The following is a 25,464-nucleotide window of genomic DNA, read 5'->3' as shown; positions in this document are numbered from 1 at the left end:
ATATAAACTGTTTGTTCGCCAAAATTTGGGACACTCATCGTAGTATATATATATTTAATCTCAACTGGTCAATACAATTATAACTATCAACAATCGAGGATAACTACCTTACCCATCCTAAAATTCCCTGCACTCTTTAAATGAGTTGATATCCATTGCAAGCTTATATTGAATCAGGTATTGAATTTTACAACCCCAAGGGACAGATAAGCGGGATTTGAATCGTGTTTTTCTTATCTGCTATAGTTTGAAATCCATCAAGCATTATATTTTTAATATAATGATATTTAGTCAATAAAAGTTCCTATTAATACGGTAAGTAAGTATTGTATGATGAGATTGGCATTACAATCGATCTATTATGATCGATGTATTTGTGATAAGGTAAGTTCTACATAAAAAAAAATAAAAATAAAAATAAATAAATCAGTGCTTAAACCTCATCTAGATATCTTTTAGTTTACAATTTACTTTCTGGGCTTTATTTATTCCAAGAATAGATAATTTTCCGCGTGTGCACTTTCATGGACAACAATGTGATCTGCACTGTTTAAATAAATAATAAATTGTTGATGCAGACAGATAATATTCGAAAGGAACCAAGTCGAGTGGATGTGGATTCTTTCATTAACGACCGAATGAAAAGGTAAGATCAAAGCAAAAAAAATTAGACAACGAAAGGTCTAGAGGAAGGAAACCAGTACGCTAAGGGAATGTTAAATAGTGCTGAAAAAAAAAATAATAATAAGGTTTTAAAATTATATTTTCCACACATGTTTTGCCTCCAATTCAAGAACATTATCCACTGTGAAGCGTGACATGAATCAAGTTGCTTGGCTTTGTTGCGTTACATAAGTATGACTGTACTTTGAACCGGAACTGAAATTAGCGTATGTTCATGTCTGTCTTCTTTTGTTCCATGGAAATGCTTCTCGAACGCTTTGCGTTCTATTTCAGGTGTCTCCAGCAAAGTTTAGGTAATAAACTACACTGAAAAGAACGATATGTTATTAAACTGATATTGACACATGTGTTATCAGAGCAAAACTTCTTGTTTTCTTTGAGACAATTTAAACCTTTATATTAACTAACTAATTCTGTAAACATTAACTCGAACAGTTGTCCCCTATGGTGATCTTAATCATTACATAGTAAAAAAAAATCGCTTTTCAAGCTAGTCTATTCAAAAGACGCTTTTGGCATAGGAAATTCGTGTGTTTGACACCTAGAAATTGCTGTTGTTTTATTTCATCATACGTCATGGTTCAAGCTAACATGCAAACTTCCTTTTCTTAACTACAGATAAAGCGACTTCATGAAGACAAGCAGCTGAACTGAAAAAAAAAAAAAAAAAAAAAAAAAAGATGTTCTGCTCAGCCAAAGAAAGGAACAGCGGTGGTTATCTAGGAGGTTCATTTTTAGTTATCCAAATGACCACACCCCATTTTTTTTATTTTTTATTTTAGTTAGAAAAATCATTTAAGTAGTGTTGGCTGGAATCGTTCAAAAGCCACAGTAAGTTTTCAACTTTTGTAAGCGTAGAAATAATCAACAGAATAGTTGTGTGCGATTGTAAAACTATGAATATTGAAACACCCGCAATCAAGAGCTGGTCTGTACATGGAACAGCAGATTCTGGAAATTCCGCAAATTCAGCGAGAAATACGACTGTACAGTACTTTACACATACACTGGAGAAAGTGTTATCTAAGATATTCATTAAGCTAAATTTCGAACCAAATTGTGACCTCTACATGCCATTTTGGTGTTTTTGGTCTCTTCTTGATATGAAATGATTTTTATCAAACGTTCTCTTAGGTACTCTATTAAGTACTCGGTTAAGCACAAACCGGCTTCTTTTTTTTGCGATACATGAGAAAACTTCTCGTATTTCCACGCAATTATTTATTTGTTTCCATGGAAACAACAAGGTAAAAATAAAATTATGAATGCAGTTGCTGCATAATGTATCGAATTAACAAAACGCGACTATCCAAGGTGGTGTTTAGTGGGTGATCTTATCACACGACGCGCTTAGAGTCACATGTCAAAATATCTTTGCTAATACTTTGGGAAGTTCAATGCTGTGGCCTCTAGATAAAATTTACATTTCTGCGATTAAGGGTTATGTTATTGGGGTCTGCATTTATGCTACCTGATTTTGTTGAATGTATTTCAGATCTCTGCGTGTCTTCAAGTTTTTCAAGACTCCTATATCTTCTTCAAAACACACTTTCATAGGCGTTGCAATATTGCCAAAATGGGTGATATTTTAAAGGATGACAGGTTCTTGAAAAGCGTTTATGAACGCTTAAAATTGTATTTCTCTATCATCGGAAATATTAAAAATATTAGTTATCTTTCGAAAGTGTTATGGCTAAATGCCAAAGCATGATCATGGAAAAGCCCTGAAAAAGTGCCGTGTTCAGTAATGATTCATTTCATTTAGTCATCTCAGTCATGATAATTGAACTACACAAACATTAGGCACCCCTGGATGGCAACGTTATAGGGATTTGTTTTTAATACATCTGACCTTTGGCCAATACAGACTGAGAATATCACATGAACATTGTACAACGAAAAGCAAGAAGAATAGAACATTTGGAACGAGACAAACAACAGACATCCCACACTATTCGACAAACCGTGCTGGTATTCTTGAAGAAGAAGAAGAAAAAGAAGAAGAAAAAAACAGAAAAAAAAAAAAAACAATTGTAATTAAACCATAGCAACGTTAATCTCATTAACAAGATACAAGATATGGTATAGCTTTATTATGTACTGTTAATTAAATCAATTAAGGAAATTAGTTAATAGTAATAATAAAAAAAGATTGCTTAAGATCTGATTTAGCCGAAATAGTTCAAATAAAGGGTGGAAAAAATTGCGTTAACTTAATCTTGCCACCCCCTTTTGTCTAATATTTACATTGTTTGTTTTCTTGAAACATCGCCGCCAAAGCCCTTGTGTTGCTAAATTAATCTGGCGCTTTCGAACTATCTCCAACGTTTATTCCGATTGTTTGATTGTAAACTGATATTGAAAGCCTTGCACAATATACCTTCATTTTGACTCTAGAGGAAATTTTTAGAATTCTTTGATTTTCATAATAAATTTTACTGCAGGAATGGGAGGCAGCCATTGCATCGAATAGCGCAGAGGGGAAAGGTTTGAACTGAGAAAATGGTTTCCAAAATATTTATTCTTATTTGCCTCGTGGTTTTCTTAAGACCAGCCTTGGGAAAACCTTTACCTCTTCCCGATGGTAAGTTGCCATTTCGTTGTCCTTTCGTAACATTTTCTTTCATACTTGCCTTTTAAATGGGCTGATTTAGCATTTTTAAAGTCGATGTTCGTGTCTGCTCTAGCCACTCATGCTTGGCAATGGACAAAAAAGCGTTATATCTGCAAGGCCGACAAAACGACCGCAAGAATTGCTCAAAGATTGTAAGGTGTGAGGCGTGGAAAACTACACAGATCTCTTCTAAGTGTTCAATCAGTAATATACCCACATTAAGTATATTAAACATTAAAATAGGACAGGGACGTAGGTAGCTATCACCCTGCACGACGCTTTTTTTTCGAGTCAACTGAATTCCTCCTTTTCGTTACCTTAAGCCGGAGTGCTACGTCTCCAAAACCAATTTGCCATTTTGTTTTTTACATGTTTCTTTATTTTCGCAATACTCGGAAAAAATTTTTTCCACTGTCAGAAAATATCGATATGGCATGTTCGGCAACGATCAAAAGTTCAAACACTCCGCTCTGAGGTGCTTTAAATTTAGTCAATTGGATAAACAGTTGTTTGACAAATTACAGGTGGGGTTTTTAGTTTCATAAAATTCGATTTACTTGTTGTTTTCCATGGTAGCTGGGGTTGCAAGACTTCATCTATCGACGGTTATCTCTTCAAGCCACGAAAAAGCTCTCTCTTTTTAAATCTTTTAAATCACTTGATAAGTTTAAGTCGCGCTTCGAACCTAAGTGTCCCAAACTGCAGGGGGTTAGCTTGTTGAGCATCAAGTAACTTAAAGGGGAAGTATTATGGGGTTTTTAATATATATTGTTAAAGATGATGAATCAGGACCTTCAATCAGCTGCAAAATAATTCTAGAATGACGAGAGGAAAGAAATCAACTCAATTCTTGAAAGGAACAACCCGAGATCTGTTCTAGCGCATTTTGAAAAACAAATGTGCGAGAACTAGAAAAACATTAGCCCAACATTTTTCAAGTTTCAATCCATACCGACCTACTCTGTTTTTGGCCAGAGGCACTAATCAACAGTTTTATTATACTGGGGTGATAATTCAGAGACTATAAGAAACTTGACAATTATTTCGTTGTTTCTGCTGACAGACAAACATTTTCGGGTTTTGAAATGACAGCAAATTTGCGTGATACTTCTCCTTTAATCCATCAAAGGGTTACCCCCAACAGCCTAACGTCTGTACATGTTTTTATACTTGGGTGAAGAAAGACATCTTTAAGTAAAGTTTATTCTCTTAATATCGCTCAACGATACTCTGTCAATTTCTCTTTTAAATTGCTATCACTGAAAAGAAAAGCCAGGCTGCCTCGGAGTCCGGTAGAAAAAGAAACTAAAAAGCGATTATGGACAATGAATTTGCTCGCTTCGAATGGCGATTGATTGCATTGCAGAAGAACGTCTTTTCATAGATTTTCCAAAGTTCTTTACCGAAAGCTGTATCCTAATTGGCTACTGCACGCCACTCTGTGATAGATCAGTAGTGAGTACTGGAAAGGCGCCCGACTCGCCCAGTATTAACTTGAAAATAACAAATAATGAGGTAAAACTTTTCCTTCAAGTGGAATGTTACTGAATTAGGATTTATATTAAAACCATCAGATTGTTCGTTCGCGATTTATCTGCGCGATGATAGTTGATTCTAGCCGCCCCCTCTGATCAAATATCATGTAAAAGAAATCTCAAGGTCATAATCTTATAACCAAACGGAGTGTTCGCAAAAGCAACAGAGCATCGCCCAGAATGCTATTGTCTTTGGCGACATGTACTTGCAGTGCCCAGTTTATCAACGGGCGGCATAATAATTTGCGTATGTGGAACTACTCGGCTGTAATTGGTCAACAGGTCAAGTTTTGGGAATACGTAAGTCCCTTTGCACATTTCAGCTGCTGTCAATCAAACGGTTGGACGCGCTAAGTAAATCCCAAGGTGGGATGAAGTTAACAATAGCGCTCTAATTAAAAGTGCGCCGCACTCTTTAAAAAGAATTTTATCAAAAAGTTCGCGTGCAACGAAATTTTTATTTAACTCGATGGAATCTGATTGTCAAGCGTCTGACTTCTCAAAACATAAGAACGCGTGGTTTTACAAACGGCGCTTTAATAAATCGACCTGCGATCAGAGGAAATTTTCCGCGTCGTTTTTCGTCTCACTTTTCGTTGGTTTTCGCGCGGACCTCGTCGAGAGAATGAAAAGCAAAAAAAAAAAAAAATTGACCTGATCGTAGTTTCATAGCTAGTGCGATGTGCAAACCAGTTGTTTGAGTTGTTTAATCAGTGGAGGATGGGCTAATGCTGGAAAATGTTAGTTTCTGAATTCGCCGCGGCAGTTATATTCACGCTTCTCCGCTGGCGCATCGCAGCATTTTCAGTAAAAATGTAAACACTTCAATTTTCACTTTTGCCACCCAGATGTGCAACCAAAGTAGACTAAATAGACCCAATATTCTGAAGTAGTTTTATTCAGAGGAGGTAGTTTTAAAAGCCGGCAAAAAACTCCCGCTTCGAACATGCTTACGCCTGAGGGAACATGACAATTATTCAAATTTGGATCCGTCTTGACTTATCAAATAATATAAAACCTTTAGTTTATTTCTATAGGTTCAGTTGCTAAAAACTGCTTTGTAGTCAACATGTCCAAGCGAGCGAGACATCCGATGGGCTACTACGAATCATTACTGAAAGATGTTCGCGATCGCGGCTGTAATTTAAAATACCGACCGAAGGTTAAGCCCACTGTTATGGGTATCATTTTGATTTTACAACAGTTGTTGTGAAAATGAATGAACGTTTACTAAAGCACTCAGTAAAATGAATTAAATGTTAACTGGATGCGCACAATATATTTGCTTTGTAACTTTGAATGGGCCATGCGGTTTTTATCGGCTTGCAATAATTAAAAAGTTCCAAAACGAAGTGCATTTCTAAAGCCACGTTTACCTTTTTTTTATTAGAGCATATATAATAACTAGAAAGACCGTTACGGAGAATTTTCCCTTTTTAAATCGCTAATTGGAAGAGTTCATTGTGATGTTTTCTTGCTCCTTATATTTACACCTCAGTTGAATATTAGTCAAGACCTCACGATACAAGATGGAGCAGTGGTCGTTGAAGGCTGCAACTTAATTAATCCGAAAAAGGATATTTTCTGTTGAAATCGTCTTCATGATTAATTCTACTACAATTGGTAACATCTAAGCTAAACTAAAAATAAGGCTCAAGAGTACTTCCTCTTAATTTCATTTTGGGTAAGTCTTTAGTAAAGCCTGACTACAAGGGAGGGATTTGCGTATGTTGCGACAAACCGCTCACAATCGAGATGAGTATTTATAATTAAGGTTTTTTTTAACTAAAGTTTGTTTCCGCGGGGGATGATATGCACGAGTGTTCCAGTTTCGTCAGTAGAGTCACTGATAGATACCTAACTAAGACATGTAGATATCTCAATGTAAGTAAACAAACAGTCAAATAGTACACAAAAAAGAGAGATAGATATGGCAAGAAAGAGCGAAAAATTACGTCGTGAGAAATTTGGCCCTAGCCTCCCACGTAGACGTTCTGAGGGGTTCGTCACGCGTTCCTGCCCCACGAACGTCTGCTGAAACGAACAGCCACTTCCGTTCGTCGGCAAGTTGCCTTTGTCTGAACAGACCAATCAGCATTAACTCATTATGACATGTAAAGCCAATCACATACTGCGAAACAATGAAAATCATCAACTGTGGAGACATTTTTCAACCCCGCTTCCGGACGTACATATACGATTGAAATTTTTCCTTCCACAACACTGACAACACCCTTTCCATTTTCTTCAGTGATTTCAATGAGAGAAGCGGCAAGAATCCCAAGGTTTGCCAGTTTGTCTACCTGGTCTTTCATAAGATTTACAAGCGGTGAAACCACAACAACAATCACTGGCCAGCAGCTTCAAGAATTGAATTGTAAACAAGCGATAGAGCTTGATAAATAACTGACTTTCCATAACCACGATGATTTCTCTTTGATACGCATTCAACTCCCTTATACCAATCGTTTGGCACACATGACCAAAAACCACATTTAAGTCCGCCATCCTGTCTCGGGTAATATTTTTTAATATCAAACACGAGTTTACCCAAAGTTGGGAAACAGCTCCTATAGTTGGTCCGCAGTCGACGAACGGAAGTGGCTGTTCGTTTCAGCAGACTTTCGTGGGGCAGGAACGCGTGACCAACCACTAAGAACGGTAGCGTGGGAGGCTAGTCCGTCCCATGCCTTTCATTACAATCTGACTGAAGTTCTAGACCAAGTGATGCAACCTCACAAGCACACACCTAGTGATTCTCTCTTCTAGTCTGTAGCGTTGCCCTGAGTGCTGAATGCTTTCTGCTGTTGTTAACGTACCACAATTCAAAGTATAGCAAAACTACCGTTCTCCCTGTATATAACGTATAGCAAACAATACATCACACAGCTTTAAAGGTTTTGATGACACCTACCTTTGTTTACTTAGTTCTCCTCAAAATAAATAGCAAACAAAATACAAGATCCCAATTATATAGTACATTCAAACAAATTTTCTTCAGATTACATGATTGCAAAAGAAATATCTCATATTCAATCAATGCTTTCAGAAAAAGTAGAAGCAAGTGACTCCGTTCATGATGATGACGGCGATGCTGACAAAGATGGAGATGATGAAAATGACGATGATAATGATGATGGTGCCGAAGACAACGATGAAGACAGTGGTGCTGACGGCGATGGTGACAGTGGAGATGAGAAAGATGACAGTGGTGATGACGGTGATAATGACAGTGGCGATGATAGTGGTGATGACGGTGATGATGACAGTGGTGATGATGGTGATGATGACAGTGGAGATGAGGATAATGACAGTGGAGATGATGGAGATGATGACAGTGGAGATGAGGATAATGACAGCGGAGATGACAGTGATGATGACAGTGGAGATGAGGGTAATGATGACAGTGGAGATGAGGGTGATGATGACAGTGGAGATGATGGAGATGATGACAGTGGAGATGATGGAGATGATGACAGTGGAGATGGGGGTGATGATGACAGTGGAGATGAGGGTAATGATGACAGTGGAGATGAGGGTGATGATGACAGTGGAGATTATGGAGATGACGACAGTGGAGATGATGGTGATGATGACAGTGGAGATGAGGCTAATGACAGTGGTGATGATGATAGTGGAGACGATGGTGATGATGACAGTGGAGATGATGGAGATGATGACAGTGGAGATGATGGAGATGATGACAGTGGAGATGATGGTGATGATGGCAGTGGAGATGAGGGTAATGATGACAGTGGAGATGAGGATAACGACAGTGGAGATGATGGTGATGATGACAGTGGAGACGATGGAGATGATAACAGTGGTGATGGTGGAGATGACGACAGTGGAGATGATGGTGATGATGGCAGTGGAGATGAGGGTAATGACAGTGGTGATGATGGTGATGATGATAGTGGTGATGACAGTGGAGATGAGGGTAATGACAGTGGTGATGATGGTGATGATGATAGTGGTGATGACAGTGGAGATGAGGGTAATGACAGTGGTGATGATGATAGTGGAGATGATGGTGATGATGACAGTGGAGATGATGGAGATGACGACAGTGGAGATGATGGTGATGATGACAGTGGAGATGACAATGATGATGATGATGATGATGACGATAATGATGCTGATGACAATGACGATAATGATGCTGATGGTAAGTAGATAATTATTCCTCATACTTGTATTGTTTTATTTCTTTTTGGAATTCATTTTCCTGTTCTTTTTTCTGACTTACCTCATGGAAATTCTAAACAAAAAAGAAAAAGTTCTTCAGTGATACTGAATACACTCAAGATTCTCATTTCGGCATTGGAACACTTCTAGTGCAATCTGTTTTTCTTATTTCGGTTTACTTAGAAAAAGATTCCAAGAACGATGATGAGGAGGATGATGATGACGACGACGACGACGACGACGATGAGGACGAAGATGATGACGACAAATGATGCTACGTTCAACGCTAAATCATTGGCCAGTAAACAACGAAAATCTCTGACGGCGAAATATTACCTAGAAGACGATTTACAATGGCTTCTTTTTAGTTACTTTACGCACTCTTTCAGTAATCATTGTTGTAGTGTAGGAACGACCCCGGTGTAGTATCACACCTATAATTTATGTTTGACTTTCAATGTAGGACTGAGATTGTTGTGCGATAGAATATAAATATGGCTGTACATACTCCTCATTATTCAGATACTCATTTCTTATCTAGTAAGCACTTAAAGGGACACAGTCACCTTTGTGACCGCGCTGACCTGGACGCTAGTTTTTGTCAATTTTGAAAAGCGTCCACCTCAACCCGAAATCAAAAGTACGCGTCGGCATCTAGAAATCCGCTGCAATCTTCCCAGTGTTTTACTGGATTTTCAATCTTTTACTGGAAACCTGTTTCTGAGTATGCTTTGGCTCATCCTATGATATTATTTTATCATATTTGGTTAAAAACAGTATGGATCGCGTCTCCAACGGAACATGAAAAGAAGAGGTGGGAAACGTGAAGGCGCCGGGCGGAAGAAATCGCCTGCGTTGACTAAAATAACGAGAGAAATCAATCAAAAACATTGGAGAACAAATCACTATTATATATATGTGGAAAATTACATTTTATCAACCTGGCGAAAGATTCGTGCGGTGGGAATCTTCGTAAACGATTCGAACTACGCGTGTTTGGAGCTCAGACGAAGACAAGCTTCGGTACACAGTCGATTATCTCCTCGATAAGGAAAACCTCCAGTAGAACCTTGTTTTCTACGGGTCGAGCAAGCGTTCTTGCAACGACATGGCTTTGGTTCCGAAATTTAGATAACCGAGAAGTTGTAGAAACGAAATTATAAAAGCAAAATATATGATTGAAAGCAGAAATAAAGCTTACCGGTAGTTTCGCTACAAAGTCCTTTCGCTACACTGCAGCTCAGTCGATTCACTACGTTTTAAAATTGACATATTGTCTAATATTTGAACTCAATTTGCTTCTCATGCAAACACTGTGAAACGTAGAAACAGCTAAGATAATTTTTCACACGACCGGATACCGAAATAAATGATTAAATGATTCTTCGGCTTCAGAGGTATTCGTTGACGTTTGACTTTCCCTGGACAAGTCCATCAGTAAATTCTCCATGGTATCAAGAAAATGAGTGTTCTAAAATGACATTAGGTCTATAATCGCTATAATAATTTTGACTGGCAAATACTTCGACTCGACAAGGTTTGTTTAGATTTTTCAAAGGATGCGCTTCTCAGCGCGAGACTTGTGATGAAGTGTGATATGCAAATCAGCTAAGAAATGGTATCTAATGCGCATGTGCACCAGGTGACTGTGTCCCTTTAATTAGAAACAAAACGAAATATAGTGTGTGCGGATATAATTTTATGTATCAATAATTATTACAAAAAAGAAAGATAGAAAGAAAGAAAGAAACAAAAAAACAAAACGACGGTGTAATATCACACCCAATCTAAGGACGCAACACTTCGCGAAGAAAAATTAAGATTTTAGTACCTTTTAGTCCAATGTTTTCAAGTACGACAAATGCGATCTGTCTAATCCTTTGGTACGGTGAAGACCGAGAACTTAATTAGAAAAAAATGCAATAAAAAGTGGGATCTCAAGCCACGCCGTTCAGTCTTTCATTCTCACCCGGTAACTATATAGAATCCACTTGAATTACAGACTGATTATCAAAGGAAAGAAAGAAAGAAAAAAAAGAAAAAAAAGAAAGAAAGAAAGAAAGAAAGAAAGGAAGAAAGAAAGAAAGAAAAAAAGAAAGGAAGAAAGAAAGAAAGAAAGAAAGAAAGAAAGAAAGAAAGAAAGAAAGAAAGAAAAAAAGAAAGAAAGAAAGAAAGGAAGAAAGAAAGAAAGAAAGGAAGAAAGAGAATAATCTCCCTTGCAAAGTTTTCATTGTTTGGGACAGTGCCTCTGAATGCAAAAGTATTTTTGCAGTTTTTTTTATGTGTATGTGGAAAAAGCAGATTTTAGTATGTGCTATTGGAAACCCGACACAAAATTGGGGGTAGAGGCCTCTTTTTTTTTTTTTTTTTTAGATAATTATAAGCAACAATTATTCCAAAAAGAAGTAAAATACAAAGCAATGCATGTTTTTTTTCAAATTGAAGCTCTATTATCTCTGAAAAATGCTTGATTATCCCTAATTTTCCATTTGGATACTAAGAGCAAATGCTGTATTAGTAGGCACCACCCATAGAAAACCCGAATATCTCGCGATAGACAAAACGTATGGGCAGTAACTAAAGTAGAAACCGTCCTTAAATGAGAAATAAAGCACAACAAAGTCGGTCTCGTACGTCTTTCTCGTACCGTCCATAAAATTGACGAGCTGCGATTTTTGTATTATTTTTAGAATATTCTGTTAATTCATTTCATATGAAGACAACATATTTGAATGAGAAAGAATAAAACATAGTCAATCAGAGACACAAACAAAATTTCACAGCTTCTGCCTCGCTGCGCCTTCAATTGTTACGTCGAAAATTTGTTTGAGTCAATTTTCAATCACAGAAACAATAAAATACTTACGTTTGAAGAACGAAGGAGGCTTTCTTACGGATATTTGTTGCTTTCTGAAGTGATATAAACAAATATTTTTATATGCAATCAGTTATGGAGTCTGCAGTTTTCGGTACTCTCAGTGATCGGTACCCTACTTGATCTGGTCATATATATCAAATATTGTTTTAACTTCATCTATACTTTGCTAAAATACCGGTACCTCTTTGACCCTATCTAGACCTGACAGTTTCCTTCGTCGTCGGTCTAATCCCCTCCAAAAATCCAAAGGCCCTCCAGTATTAGACCTAATACGTTTTCTTTTCTTTCTTTCTTTCTTTCTTTCTTTCTTTCTTTCTTTCTTTCTTTCTTTCTTTCTTTCTTTCTTTCTTTCTTTCTTTGTGTGTGTAAATGGTTTAAACCCAGTAGTCTGGGTGAGTATAGTCCCGAGAAGGACTGCTTGAGGTGACACTGAATGAAATTACGACAACCTGAGCGGAAGTCATCTTCATAGTCATGTAAATTGTGGGACGTCAGTAAATGGCATGGCATGAACTGGAGATGTTATTTATGCTTTTTCAGTTAAGTCCGTTGGTGTATTCAGTCACTAAAATTGTCCATTGTTTGTACGTTTTTTACGGTGCCGGTAGTTGTAGGCAACGGTTGCGTGGCGTTTGTTTTCAGTTAGTAAACCAGCTCTCCAGGGTGAGTCGTTGATGGTAATTTGTTCTATAGGTAACGCACTTGACAGGGTCCCAGTCGATTCTGTGGTTCGTTTGTAAATGGTGTGCAGCGATTTTTTCGTTGATATCACTTTATCTGGTTGTTCGTTTGTGTTCTACCAGCCGTATGTTCAAATTTCTGCCCGTCTGACTAATATAAATGGCCGGCAGCCTCAGCATTTTATGTTGTAAACTGCTCCCTGTCTGTGACTTGGCTCGTCTCTGTCCTTTAGCAATTGTCGCAAGGTAGCGATAGGTTTGTGAGTTACTCGGATACTCGGATGTTTTAGGACTGTAGGATTTTTCCGATAGTTCCAGAAGTGCCTTTGATGTAAGGTGTAGTCGCAGTAGTGTCGTTGTTTGTGACGTTAGGTTCAGTGTTACGTCTAACAAAGTCCTTGTTATGAAAAGTTTTTTTTCTGCGTTCAAGTCACAATGGTGTGTTCTTTTTCAGTTTTAAAATTAGCTAGATGCGAAAGAGATTCCCCATATTAGCTTGTCTTTTTTTATAATCATCTTATAACATTATGAACAAAACCATATTAGAAACAAAGGTATTGATTAATTAACAATATACACTAAAAGACGTATCTGATAAATTCAATCTGCCAAAACAAAGAAGAAGATTCACTAGGTTCCGAAGAACCTTTTAACAAAAACATTTTGTAGGCGTTGGTCCAAATTTCGAAATAGATATATCAGAGGCAAATAAAAACTAACGATATAATGTTCCGACGTTTCGGCCTGGGTATTTCTAAAGCATTATTAATTATATATATCAGAACAAATATAATCATATTTAGGTAAAAATTTAACTGAGAGGTTCTTTTTATTACATTTGTGGCGATTGAAGTAGAGAGAGAATTTGTTAAAGTAATTCCAAAAAAAGGCTCTGGAATAAGCCTCAGTAGCAAGGATTGCACTGAGTGAGGTTATGTGCCTTTTTCGGTTTTTCGCTCTCCCGTCCCAAATTCTCCGCGCGTTCAAACAATGAAAAACGCACAACACCAATACTGAAACGCTTTCTACGCAGGCTTCTGTGGAGTCGTGACGGACATCCCAAAGTCATACGTGAAATAGCACACCTGATCAAACACCCTTCAGACCATTTATAGTAATCCCTCTCAACGCGCATTATTTTGGTCCAGAACAGCTTATGGTTAGTCTTATCACTCCAATTTATATGTTTTTTTTTTGTTCAATTTTATCCTTGGTTTAAGTTACGTTTTCATTCGTTTTTTTTTTTCGTATACGTATTTGGTAATGTTTGATAATGCGTAAAAAGAAAGAAAATAATAAAGATTTAGCCAAGAATAAAACACAAAGGCGAAAATAACATATCGATCTCAAGCTGTAGACTAGTATCTGTGCTTCCTGGTTGTCGAAATATTGGAAAAATAAAAACTCCTGTACAAGCGACGTACCAAGTTTTAGAGATTGAAAAACTATAGGATACTACATATTAAATGATCAATAAGTATTTCTCAAGAATAATTCGATCACACAAACAATGTGTTGCCATGATATTTTAATGATTTCGTAAATGCAACACCAGATTATTCTTAAACATACATAACATTCATTTTCATACACAAGTGAATTACTAAGCGAAACAAATGGATGTAGAAAGTTAAGAAAAAACAAGAGAAATAGAAAAAGAAAAAAAGAAGTAGGGGTCTATCTTGATCGCTTTGCATATATTTAGACAGCCCATTTTTTTTATCACATGCACTAGCATATCAAAAAAGAAGTTGCTTTTTCAAAGTCCCAGGCTACTGTCAAGTGGTGGCATATACACAGGGAGTGCTGTGATTTTAATTCCATTGTATCCGTTGATGTCGTAAGGGTGAATTCTCAATTCGTTGCTGTAAGATTTGTTCATAAGATTTAAAAGATCTAATCATCATAAAATCAATATAGCCCATTTTCGTTGTTTTTCGTTGTTTAGAGTACTGCTTGAGGCAGCTCTATCCCACCCTAAAATTCGGTTTATTGTCAGATCATAAACGTGACTGTATTCCGTAGTAAGACTGAATGCTGCCAAATAAAGACCTGGCGTAAAGAATTCAATGTCATTCAACCTTCTTTAGCATTTAACAGGGCCGTAACAAGGATTTTTTATCCTAGGGTGGAGGGGGGAGGCAAACCCCTTATACCCGGCCCTCACAGGGGTCTTCCGTATACAGACAGGGTTTCTAGATGGACGTTTTTGTTTTAACACTTCCACAGGGGTCTTTAAAGAAACCAAACACACCGATGCTTTTTGGGCTGTTTTTCTAGAGAAGACAAAAAAAGCTCTATCGCTGGTGCGCAAAAAAAACACTTATTTTGGTTGGGTGGTACTCAATCACGTGATCGTTACGATCGCAAGGCAAGCAATATACTAAACTAGTGATAATCAAGTATTAGTAAAGTGTGTTACAGTTGTATACATACAGTAAGTTACAAGGGCGGAAGGACATTATTTGACTCCTTAACTTTGATAAAGGAACTTGGTGGTTTGTCCATTTCATATGTAGTTTTGACAACAGTGGGTGTGTTTTGCAAGAAAGGGCTTGAACTGCTGTGTGATGTTAGGGTGCACCTCAAAATTACACAAGTTATAGATAAAAGTAATCAAAGCGCTCTGTGCGCGAACTCGTGAGTTGAACAGATGAATGCAATGATATTTCGGTTTATATCTAAAGTTACATGTATTTGCTCAACGCGCAAAACAATTAAATGACACACGCACTCTGATTCCTTTTGATACGCGAAGCAACGCAAAGGTGGAAGAGTACGTTCTTTTGGAGGTTTTAAGTGGTTTTAAGTGGTCGGATATGTTCTTCCACCGAAGACGAACTTGTAGGCCATCTGCTAGGTTTATATGAGGAGCGCGTCCTACTGTGTGCTATGTCCTAGTTAGAAGAAGCAATAAAAGCAATTATTAAATTTGCAATACTAGATGACGTCTTAGCACGCAAAGGAAATTTGAAACATGCACTATCTTTACGTGAAAAAGAAAATGAACAACAAAGGCATTATTTTTTACAATTGTCTATTAGCATGGGAAATAAATATATATGTTGATTAAAAAAAATATGGGTCATTTCCTTCGGTCAAAAAGTAAAACTTTGAGCTGCTGTGTTCCGAAAACCTTAAGCAACCAAGAACTATTATTCACCTGCTAACTAACATTGTTAGTTCCCTGACAAAAAAATTGATCAAAAAAAGTTGTGGATGTCTTCTGACTGAAAAAAAAGTTTTCAAAATTATTTCAGGCTGATCTTCCGAGGTTTTCCAGTTTTTCCTTTTCATCCGGTCAAATTAATCTGCTGAACTTTCATTTGCACAAAATTTCCATTAACACTGTTTTGGTTAATTGTACCATAAATGTGCCATTATATCTATATGTATTGTAAACTTTAGTGATGAGTAACCATTGAGATTGCAAGTTTTGGAACGAAGGCAAAATAGCCATCCCATCTGACACAGAAATTTTCTAGAATTTGCAACCAAAAATTTTGGCTAATGGAAAGCGCCGATGATCGGAGAAAAAAAGTGAAAATTTAAATGTAAAAGCTGAGGGGCTCAATGAAGAAGAGATCGACTGAAATTCAACGCAAAGTGGTCTTAATATCTGGTGGCCATCATCCGTTGCATCATCAAAAGGGATAATGAAAGGAAAGCAATAAACTTTGACAATAATGCTCCGACTAATTAGGAAGAAACGTTTGTACGAATGATAAAAGTGGGTTTAATTGACCGGCGACAGTTGGTTTGTCTTTCATTGAAGTTTTGCTTTCGATTTTGACGTTTTTCAATGCGGCATTCCATTGAAGTCTGACGTTTTATCGCTATTTAATAGAACTGGGAGGACATTTAAACAACTGCATGATATGAAATTCATAACAAACTCACAAAATATACTGAGTTATCTTGACTTGAACTTATTCGTCTTTAATTTATAAAGGAGTAAAGATTATTATTTCCTAGCTTTGACCAACGAAAATGAACCAAAGAAATTTTTACTGAAGCGAGAACGCCATTTCTACACAAAATTTTTTCTTTTAATAGGTCAAAGAAATTTCAATTTCAATTCTCGTGACGAAGACAATGAATACAACTGTTAATTTTCATTTACAATTTTTCGTTTTACCGAGCGTCTGTGGGCTAGAAAATAAATATTATTGGCTTAAAGGAAAATTGGATCATTTTTCTTTGTTATAAACTGAATATTGAGCGACTTTTTTTTATCTGACCCTTTAATAACAAAGATCTATGGTCCATTTGTTATTGTGGGATGTTACTTGGACAAGAAATATACTATTCACTAACGAAAATTATCAAAAAAAGTTGTGAATGTCTTGTGGCTCAAAAAATGTTATCAAATTTATTACCGGCTACTGACATCTTTACTGGAAAACAAGAGCGAGTTTAAACACGCATTTCCGTTAGTTGTCAAAAGCTTGACATTGTTGGAGTCCTAAATAGTTGCCACTGCTTTCAATTAACAGGCAGAAACTCACATTTAAAAATAAATAAGCAGGTGACCATTTTCTTCATCAGTTTCATAATTATTAAACAGAGCGCTATACCTTCTTTTGATTACATTGAAACAGCTGCGTGGTATGAAGTTCATAATCGGATACTAAAAAAATTCAGTTAATTTTACCTGTTTTGCAAAAAAGATAATTTCTCATCCTAATAAAGAAGCAATAAAACTCAGTTCGGTAGGTGCGCTACCACTAGAGTAAAATGGCCGCAAAGACAAACTATACTGGAAAGGGAAACCAAACACCACTTTCAGAACTGTCTTGCTCAGTAGAATTAACGGAAGGAATACACAGCGAATTGATATTCCTTTCAGTGTTAAACATATTTCTGTCCATCACTGCATTCCTGGGAAATACTTTGATCCCAGTTGCTCTTTACAAAGATATTTCACTGCATCCGCAATCCAAACTCTTGCTTCGGAGCCTAGCGGCAACTGATCTCTGTGTTGGTATTATTGTTGAACCTCTTCAAGTTACCTACTGGATTTCTGTCGTGTACAAACGGTGGGATATTTGTCGCTCGACGACTTCCACATTTGCTATAACAGGCCGAATGTTGTGTTTAGTGTCTTTGTTGACACTGACCGCCATAAGTGTGGACAGACTTCTTTCCCTGTTGTTAGGGCTCAGATACAGACAAGTTATAACTTTAAAAAGAACATATGTAACTGTGTTTGCTTTCTGGTTTAGCTCTTTTGTTGGCTCCATAATCGTCATTTGGAATGAATCTTTATCATTACGGTATAGTCATACTGTTTCCTGTTAAATTGCGTCGTTTGTTTCGAGTTGCTCTTATACCAGGATTTTCTTCAGGTTGCGTCATCATCAAACTGAAGTTCAAAACAATGTTACAGAACAACCGAACCAAATAATTCCACTGAACATAGCGCGATACAGAAAGACAGCGTCCAGTGCACTGTGGCTGCAGTTGACATTAGGTGTTTGTTATTTACCACAGATTGTAGTGGCCCTTTGGCATTTCTAAAAATTCGAATGGACTATCTTCATTGTTTTATCTATCCTTGCATTTTACAGTAACTTTAATTTATTTAAACTCATCATTAAACCCAACTCTTTACTGCTGGAAGATTAGAGAAGTGAAACAAGCAGTGAAGTGTACAATTCGACAGATGTTTTGTTCATAAGGCTTGTAGGTAACAAGTGTTTTGTGCCTCCAATTTTTTTCTTAAAATCCTTTTCCTAGTGCCATAAGTTTCCAATCCATGTATTTTTCAGAAGCGATGTTCTATGAAAATTATTTGACATTGGATTTTCATACAAAAACAGTTATTTCAAGCCTGTTTGTCTACTCGTCAAAATGGCTTCGAAAACCGTGATAAGGCCTATTCAAACTAACTTTGGCATGGCGACCACTTGAGCAACACGTCTACATATTTTATTGCTATTCTAACTTTGAACTCGGATATCTCGATAACCAATCAAAATATCGGAAAAGCCTTATTAATGTCTATTGAATAACGCTGTGCAGCTAATTCGTTCTTTCCAAGCGTTTGATACCCGATAAATTCAATCCAACAGGCCTCGTTCGTCGGAGCGTTTACCCGATCCTGATATTTTAGAATGTAAAATAATCACTAAAATTGTATTTTTTTCAGTACTTAGCCCTTATTATGCTGTTTGCTATATAGTTTGACAACGTATTCTCAAAACTGGCGCACGTACGAATTTAATTCCTGAACGACAACTGTGAAAGTAGCCAAGTATCAAAGCGTACCAAGCGGACAGCGCATGATATGGAATGGCAGAGGTTACAAAATACTATTAAAATGAATTTGGAAAGGCCAGTATGTTGAGTCTGCAAGTCTGCAAGTCTGCAAGTCTGCAAGTCTGCAAGTCTGCAAGTCTGCAAGTCTGCAAGTCTACAAGTCTACAAGTCTGCAAGTCTGCAGGTCTGCAGGTCTGCAAGTCTGCAAGTCTGCAGTCTGCATTTGGTTTGTTTCTATATGAGGTCCTTAGATAACAACGACATAAACCAGGTTCGGTTGACCAGCTGTTTTGTGAAAATTAGGGTCTCGCAGGCTCATAAAACCTGGTCTCGGACGTTCACGTTTCTAAAAGGCAACGAATTTAACGGTTAAATGCCAGCGTGATTCACCTGTTCCCACTAGCATCCCATCGCTGTAGAACCTCCACAGGGATTTCGCTGTGGACTTGGGCTAATGCAAGGCCATTCAACCTGTGCTTCGATGTGCTAAAATACTGAATGTGACTGGGCTGAAAGCCTTGCCTTAGCAGTTACGCCCGACATTAAATTTTATGCAACTCCAGGTCATCAACTTGCGGAGAGCGCTAAAGCTGCGCTCGCACGAACAGCTTTCTGTACTTAGTCGCGCTGTCGCCTGTCCGCTTTCGGCCTCTACAACTTCTTTCCCACCATCTCCGGTGGCTTCTTCACTGACATCACTATCTTTACTAGATGGATTGAAAGTCAAAGTTGCTTGGCTAAATAATGTCAAAACAAGCTTAAATTTTGTTTCGATTTTTAAGAAGAACTGAAAGCATGTTATGAGAGCATCTACTTACCGCTTTCTTTGAAAAAAACTGTTGATTAGATAGAACGTTCCCTGCTAGCAGAGACCTCTGCTAGCAGGGAAATAGAACGCTGTATTTTGATAGATTTTCCTCACTCAGATCAGAGAAGACAGAAAACTCGAGAAATGGTGTCAAAGCACATGAAAAAGAGGCAGTTTTCTTTGGAAGTCGCTGCCTGGTTAGCATGAATTTTTGCTTAATTTTTCTCATCTGTAATTCAGGCCACTGCCTGATTCGCGTTATCATTAAACATAATACCATGTTGCGTTAACCTTTTTTTTTTTATATTTATTTAACTGTTTGTCAATTTGTTTGCTGCTAGTGCTTTTCTTTCTCCTTTAAAAAAAATCTTACTTTCCCCGAAATTAATAAAAAACAATGACTGAGGCAAGCGCCTCGGTTTGCCTCATACTGGCTACGGCCCTGCGATTGTAGAACATAGGCGTGCTTGCGATGTCAAACAAACGATTAATTTTGAGCGATCGTTTCAAACCGCGATTCCCAAAGTGGCGTAAGAAGAAGGGAAGGAAATTTGAATTTAAATTTAGGGAACCCGGTGCAAGAAAGAAAACGAACAGTAGAGTATTTGACATTTCCTTCTAACAATCACCCTTTTGCAGGCTAGTAAAAAAAATATATATTTAGCCAAGCCTAAAAGCGGTGCTCTAATTTTTTCATAGCATTTATAGAAATCTGCTTAGCACATGAACGTAATAACTTCACCAGTTCCTCATCCTTTCTGCAGTTATATTTTATATATATATCTTTAGTGCATATGCAGCAAACTGCCCATCAACAATAGCAATAACAATGTCATACAGAGGGCCATTTTTTTTTAATGCTGATTTGTTGTAACAGAGGGCAAATTTTCTAAACTTTCCTTGCTACGAGGGCAAAATTACTTACTCCTGATGGGTCGAGCGGCAAAAATATTTTCTCCAGATTGGCTGAGCCACCAGTTCTACATCTCGTTGATTACTTCATTTTGACGTTTTTTCAAGTTCTTTGGAGATTGACTGTCACGGCCAAAAATTAAAATTAGAGTCTGCAAATTCCTGCACGCTTGCGGTTTAATGTACTGCACGCTCGCGATTTAAAATTTGTTTGCTTAATCCTTGCGTGGGAAAATCTTTAAGAGGAAGCCCTTTTTGCGGTTAGTAGCCGAGGCTGGCTATTTACCGAGTTAGGATTAATTTCGAGTTGGATTTTCGAGTTAGGAATTTTTTGGGGGGAATTTTTTGGCGGGGTTTCCAATAAATTTTCATTGTTTTTACGCAACGTACTTTATCAGCGGTGAGAGAACGAGGCAATAATGGGGTTGACAGGCCTGCGTCACTCTCATGTGCGTGTTCTAGCCAAAATAAAAGTTTTCCACTCATGGATGTGTCTTTTAGAGAGCACCCTTTTCTCTATGAAATGAGCGGTGCTCCCTGTAAATTTTCTTTTAGCGCTGGATTGTCTTCTTATTAAATGCCATTTATGATATGGAGGATTTGTGCGATAGTCACTGAACAAAGTCATGTGTTTAACTGTCGCATATCTTGACCTGTTGTTGTTTACGTTTAGCGAATGTCGTTTCTAAGCCGTTTATGGCATTTGGTTCAGGCTTGGTATCGCTCCGCTCCGCTCTGGAAACTGAAAAAAGGAAAAGGCTCGGGCGTACGTATTGGAAACTTTGGAGCTGGAAAAGAGCTAAAGAAGACTGCAAGAGGAACTGCTAGTTCAAGTCATCAAAGAGAGGTCGAGTTTTCAACTAAATTAAAGGAATTAACGTCAAAATTTCGTTTCCTCGCGCCTAAAATAGGCAATTTGAAATAAATCGTGATGATATTCATTGTTTGAATGCGCTTGCATAAAGGCTTGCCCGGAGCCTTTTGTCCTTTCTGCTGGGTAGGTAGCCAGACACTTCTCTCCCCAGCACATTTGTGTAAAACGTGGGAGTGTAACTTGTCCTTATGTTAATGTATGTTGGTAGGGTCAGACGAGTTTTACGTCACGAATTCATACTGGAACGGAAAACGTTTCAGAGGATTTATCCGTCTGACTGCGTTTCCTGTCTAGCTCTTCTTGTGTGAATACTGTTATTCTAATTCCGTTATGAGTCAACCCGTATATATCTTATCTATTAACCGCATTTATATCTAGACGATCGATCCGACTGAGTGGTATAACTCGTCTCGGACAGAAAATTGATTTCTAGTATAAATTTGACAATTTTAGAAACAAGACATTGCATGTTAGATGAGAGCTTACACTCCAACGCAGCAGTTGGTAACTACTTACCTTTATTTTTGTCATAGAATGAGACAAGAACCACTACTTCCAGGAGTCCTGTCCCTGAGAGCACCCCAGCAAGGTTCTATGCTGCGGACTCAACATTCAGAACTCCAGCAGAAAGCGCTCCAGAAATACCTCTCGAGAAGCTTAATGCATTCCTAGTGTTATGACGGGTGAATGGGAGGATACGAGTGGACAAACCAAACATCGCCACGTGCGCAAGGCGCGACAGGCGGTTACTGCCGTCCTCGATAAATAAATAAACTACGAGGAATCTCGTGGCACATTACAGTGGATATCCATAGGGCTGCACTCGACCAAGAATTCCAAACAATGACATTCGTTCACGTATTTCAGAGCTGCAATCAGGACAGTTGCACCGTTCTCTCTATCGTGAAGGATGTGTTATCAAAACTGAAGAAAGAGCTCTCAAATCTCGAATCTGTCCACTACCGTCAAGATAACGCTGAATGTTATCACTGTGGGGCGTCTATTGCAGGGGCAAGCCTAACTGGCAAAGATACTGGTGTGTTTGTTGGACGATTGGATTTCTCAGATCCACAAGGTGGTAAAGAGGCTTGCGATCGAAAGGCGGGCTCTATCAAATCGCAAATGAAAATCCACCTGAATGCGGGCAATACCATCGAGACTGGGCGGGAAATGGTAGCTGTAATGTTGTCTTCTGGTGGAATACCTGGTGTCAATGCAACATTAGCAATCCCTCCAACATTCCCTCGACCAGTAAGTGCCAAACTGGAAGGTATTAGTGCTATTTCCAACATCGAGTATACAGAAGACCACTTACTGGTGTGGAGGGCGTATGGGATCGGGCCTGGAAAAATAGTTCCGTTATCCAAAACGGGCATGGGCAATGAAATGACCATCCCTGATCTTAGAGAAGACATCGCTGAATCTGATCAGCTGTCTGACACACACTTCATACTAACGACGGCAAACACCCGTCATCCCAAATAGAGTTCACTACAGCAATGTCAGGAGACAGCAGATGAATCGAACTCTCTGTACTCATGCCATAAAGAAGGATTTATAAAGACATATCAGCGTTTCTCAGCCCTTCAACACCACCTGGACCGCGGTAGAAGCGCGTGCGCTTGAAAACGAGACCCTATTAGACAAGGCAGCTCATGGATATTCAGACATGTTACAGGGACAATCAGGAGGTTTCCCAGAATTAGCACCAGCAGTACAAACAAGCTTACTGATGAGCTGGGCCCTAAAATCAAGTCAAGGTCGGAGAACAAAACGATTTAAAGATAAACAGAAAAACTGCTTATTCACTAAGTTCTCTATCGGAGAGGCTACCGGCCAGAAAGCTGATGCTGCGTTAGCAGCTAAGGCCATGATGGCCGCAAGGAATGTTGACGGAGAGCGGTTGTTTACTAGTTCCGAGTTCCTGACAATCCAACAGGTTGCAAGCTACTTCTCAAGGGTAGCTTCCAAACGCGCTCTAAATGACCACGAGCGCGAGGAGGAGGATAGTGACATGGACATAAATCAGAGAGAAGCATCAGAGAATGAGGATGCTTTTAGTGGTTTACGAAGCGATATTCTTTGCCAATAAACAATCTCCCATCCCATATACTATGACTCTTTATATAACTTGTGTGAATTCATCAAGAACGTGAAGATTTCAAATTTCGATATACCTGTTCTCCAAGACATTTGCAGGCACTTTGAAATTCCTTTAGCTGACATAACAAAGCGAAGAAAGGCCCCGTATATTGACAGGATTGTGGCTTACTGCAAAAATTCCCCTGCCATAACGGTGCATAAAGTTTTCCCATGTTAATTTTGAGACGTTTCAGATAGCTCATTGTTCCTGTGAGTTCAGTAAAACCCCGTTAAGGTTTTCCTTAGTGACCATGGGCCTTGCCTGTATAGAGTTGCTACAGTATGTTAGATTATTCTTTAAAAATAACAAGAAGCAGATTTTTTTTAAAATCGTCTTGTAAGAACAAATTGTGTACATGTGCGTGCAATAAACGCAATCCTTACGTGTGATCCGCAAAAGCCCATTAGCAATAAACCCTATTTTTCATACCCCTCCCATGGTATAAAATTAGTTTCACGTAATAAAACATGACACGGCAATAGCTCACTTGCACGATGACGTCACGCGCGCAAAGAGTTCTGGTAGTTGTAGTCATTGATCCAAGATGGCGTCTGAAGCTAGGACAGGAGGATTCACTTGCAGCGTCCCAGGCTCTTTTAACAACGATAAACGCAACAGGGTTGTTTCTTTTTGTAAATTTCCCAACGACAAGAAACTTAAAAAAATATGGCTTCAAAAAATTTCAAGAAAATACTTTAAACCGACAAACGGTCATCGAGTTTGTAGTCAACACTTCGAAGGTGGTAAGAAGACTTACTTGAACAACGTTCCAACAGTATTTCCACTCTCAAAAACACACCAAAAGGTGAATAGAATACGGAACCTCGAAGAACGCTCTTCCGTGTCTGCACATCAGCGAGGACAGATAATACCATCCCCTTTAACAGATCCAGCGAGGCCGTAAATGAAGGTGGGAAGGAGTTTATTTAACTGACCCTGATGCTCCACTTGCTGCTGAACCCATACGTTTGGAGGAGAAACTTAAAAAGTTACAAAATGAAATAAAAGTTTTATCTATCAGAAATGAAGGTTTGCAGAATCAAATAGAAAGCTTGAAATTTGGATTCCATTGATTTATTGGTTCGGATGATGATATGAATTATTATACAGGAATGAGTTCTTGGCACTTCCTCGTTCTTTTTGCATTTCTGAATGCTGGAGACATTTGTTCGCGCTTAAGGTATTGGGGCTCAAACAACTCAAGCATACAACTTTCTTAATTGGAGAAAAAAGGCTAGAGACGCTTATTAGAACCAAAAGATGAACTGTTTTTAACCTGGCTCGCCTTAGGGTGAATATTTCCGACAACGTTCTGGCTGATAAAAATATATAAAACTGTTCAATTGAGGCCTTAAACTGCTGTTTAAAAGTAAAAACCAAAATCCATGCTTTCGCCGACCAACGGCATGATCAGGATGCCTGATGATGCCGTTGATCGGCGAAAGCTTGGATTTTAGTTTTTACTTTTAAACAGCAGTTTAAGGCCTCAATTGAACAGTTTTATATATTTTTAACCATGCTGCTGAAGGACAACATGAACAGTTCTCGCTGATAATTACAAGATTAGCGTGGCAGAGGTATCCAGAATACTTGTCACCTGGTTGGACTTGATTTACTCCAGATAAGAACAGCTACCAACATGGGCTTCAAAGAATACCATCCAAAAGACAATGCCAGAATGTTTCCGTAAAAAATACCTCTGCATTAAAGAATAATTGCATTATAAGGTAATCATTGATTGTACTGAGATTTTTATCGAAAAACCTTCATGTTTCAAGGCTCAGTAAGGAACATATTCTTCTTACAACAGTTATAATACTGCAAAAGGTCTAATAGGCATCGCTCCACATGGGGCTGTTACCTTTGTTTCAGAACTGTATGGGGGAC

The 25,464-nt window shown here is 38.2% G+C and overlaps 3 protein-coding genes across 52 annotated transcripts in view; 2 read left to right on the top strand and 1 right to left on the bottom strand.

Annotated features, from left to right (window-relative positions):
* The window catches only part of LOC146477179 (astacin-like), a 211,470-nt gene that overhangs the window by 104,304 nt on the left and 81,702 nt on the right, over positions 1 to 25,464 (bottom strand). The window lies entirely within an intron of this gene.
* On the top strand, positions 3,112 to 9,535 carry LOC146477188 (uncharacterized). 50 transcript variants are annotated; one of them, XM_085113590.1, is made up of 5 exons: positions 3,112 to 3,268; positions 7,883 to 8,323; positions 8,399 to 8,467; positions 8,531 to 9,001; positions 9,205 to 9,535. In XM_085113590.1, exons 1-5 carry the CDS (start codon positions 3,187 to 3,189, stop codon positions 9,291 to 9,293), a joined length of 1,152 nt encoding a protein of 383 aa, XP_084969716.1. In that variant the 5' UTR covers positions 3,112 to 3,186; the 3' UTR covers positions 9,294 to 9,535. The 50 variants fall into 50 exon arrangements, with proteins under 50 accessions (XP_084969716.1, XP_084969711.1, XP_084969712.1 ...); XM_085113585.1 differs by having other exon boundaries at positions 8,507 to 9,001; XM_085113586.1 differs by having other exon boundaries at positions 7,883 to 8,347.
* Positions 17,317 to 22,919, top strand: LOC146477187 (uncharacterized). The gene is made up of 2 exons (XM_085113533.1): positions 17,317 to 17,563; positions 22,216 to 22,919. Exons 1-2 carry the CDS (start codon positions 17,317 to 17,319, stop codon positions 22,917 to 22,919), a joined length of 951 nt encoding a protein of 316 aa, XP_084969659.1.

The sequence above is a fragment of the Pavona decussata genome, unplaced genomic scaffold (assembly GCF_977016875.1).
Source record: "Pavona decussata unplaced genomic scaffold, jaPavDecu1.1 SCAFFOLD_71, whole genome shotgun sequence".
Lineage (NCBI taxonomy): Eukaryota > Metazoa > Cnidaria > Anthozoa > Scleractinia > Agariciidae > Pavona > Pavona decussata.
Note: the sequence above shows the minus strand (reverse complement) of the source record. Positions and strands in the feature narration are given on the sequence as shown.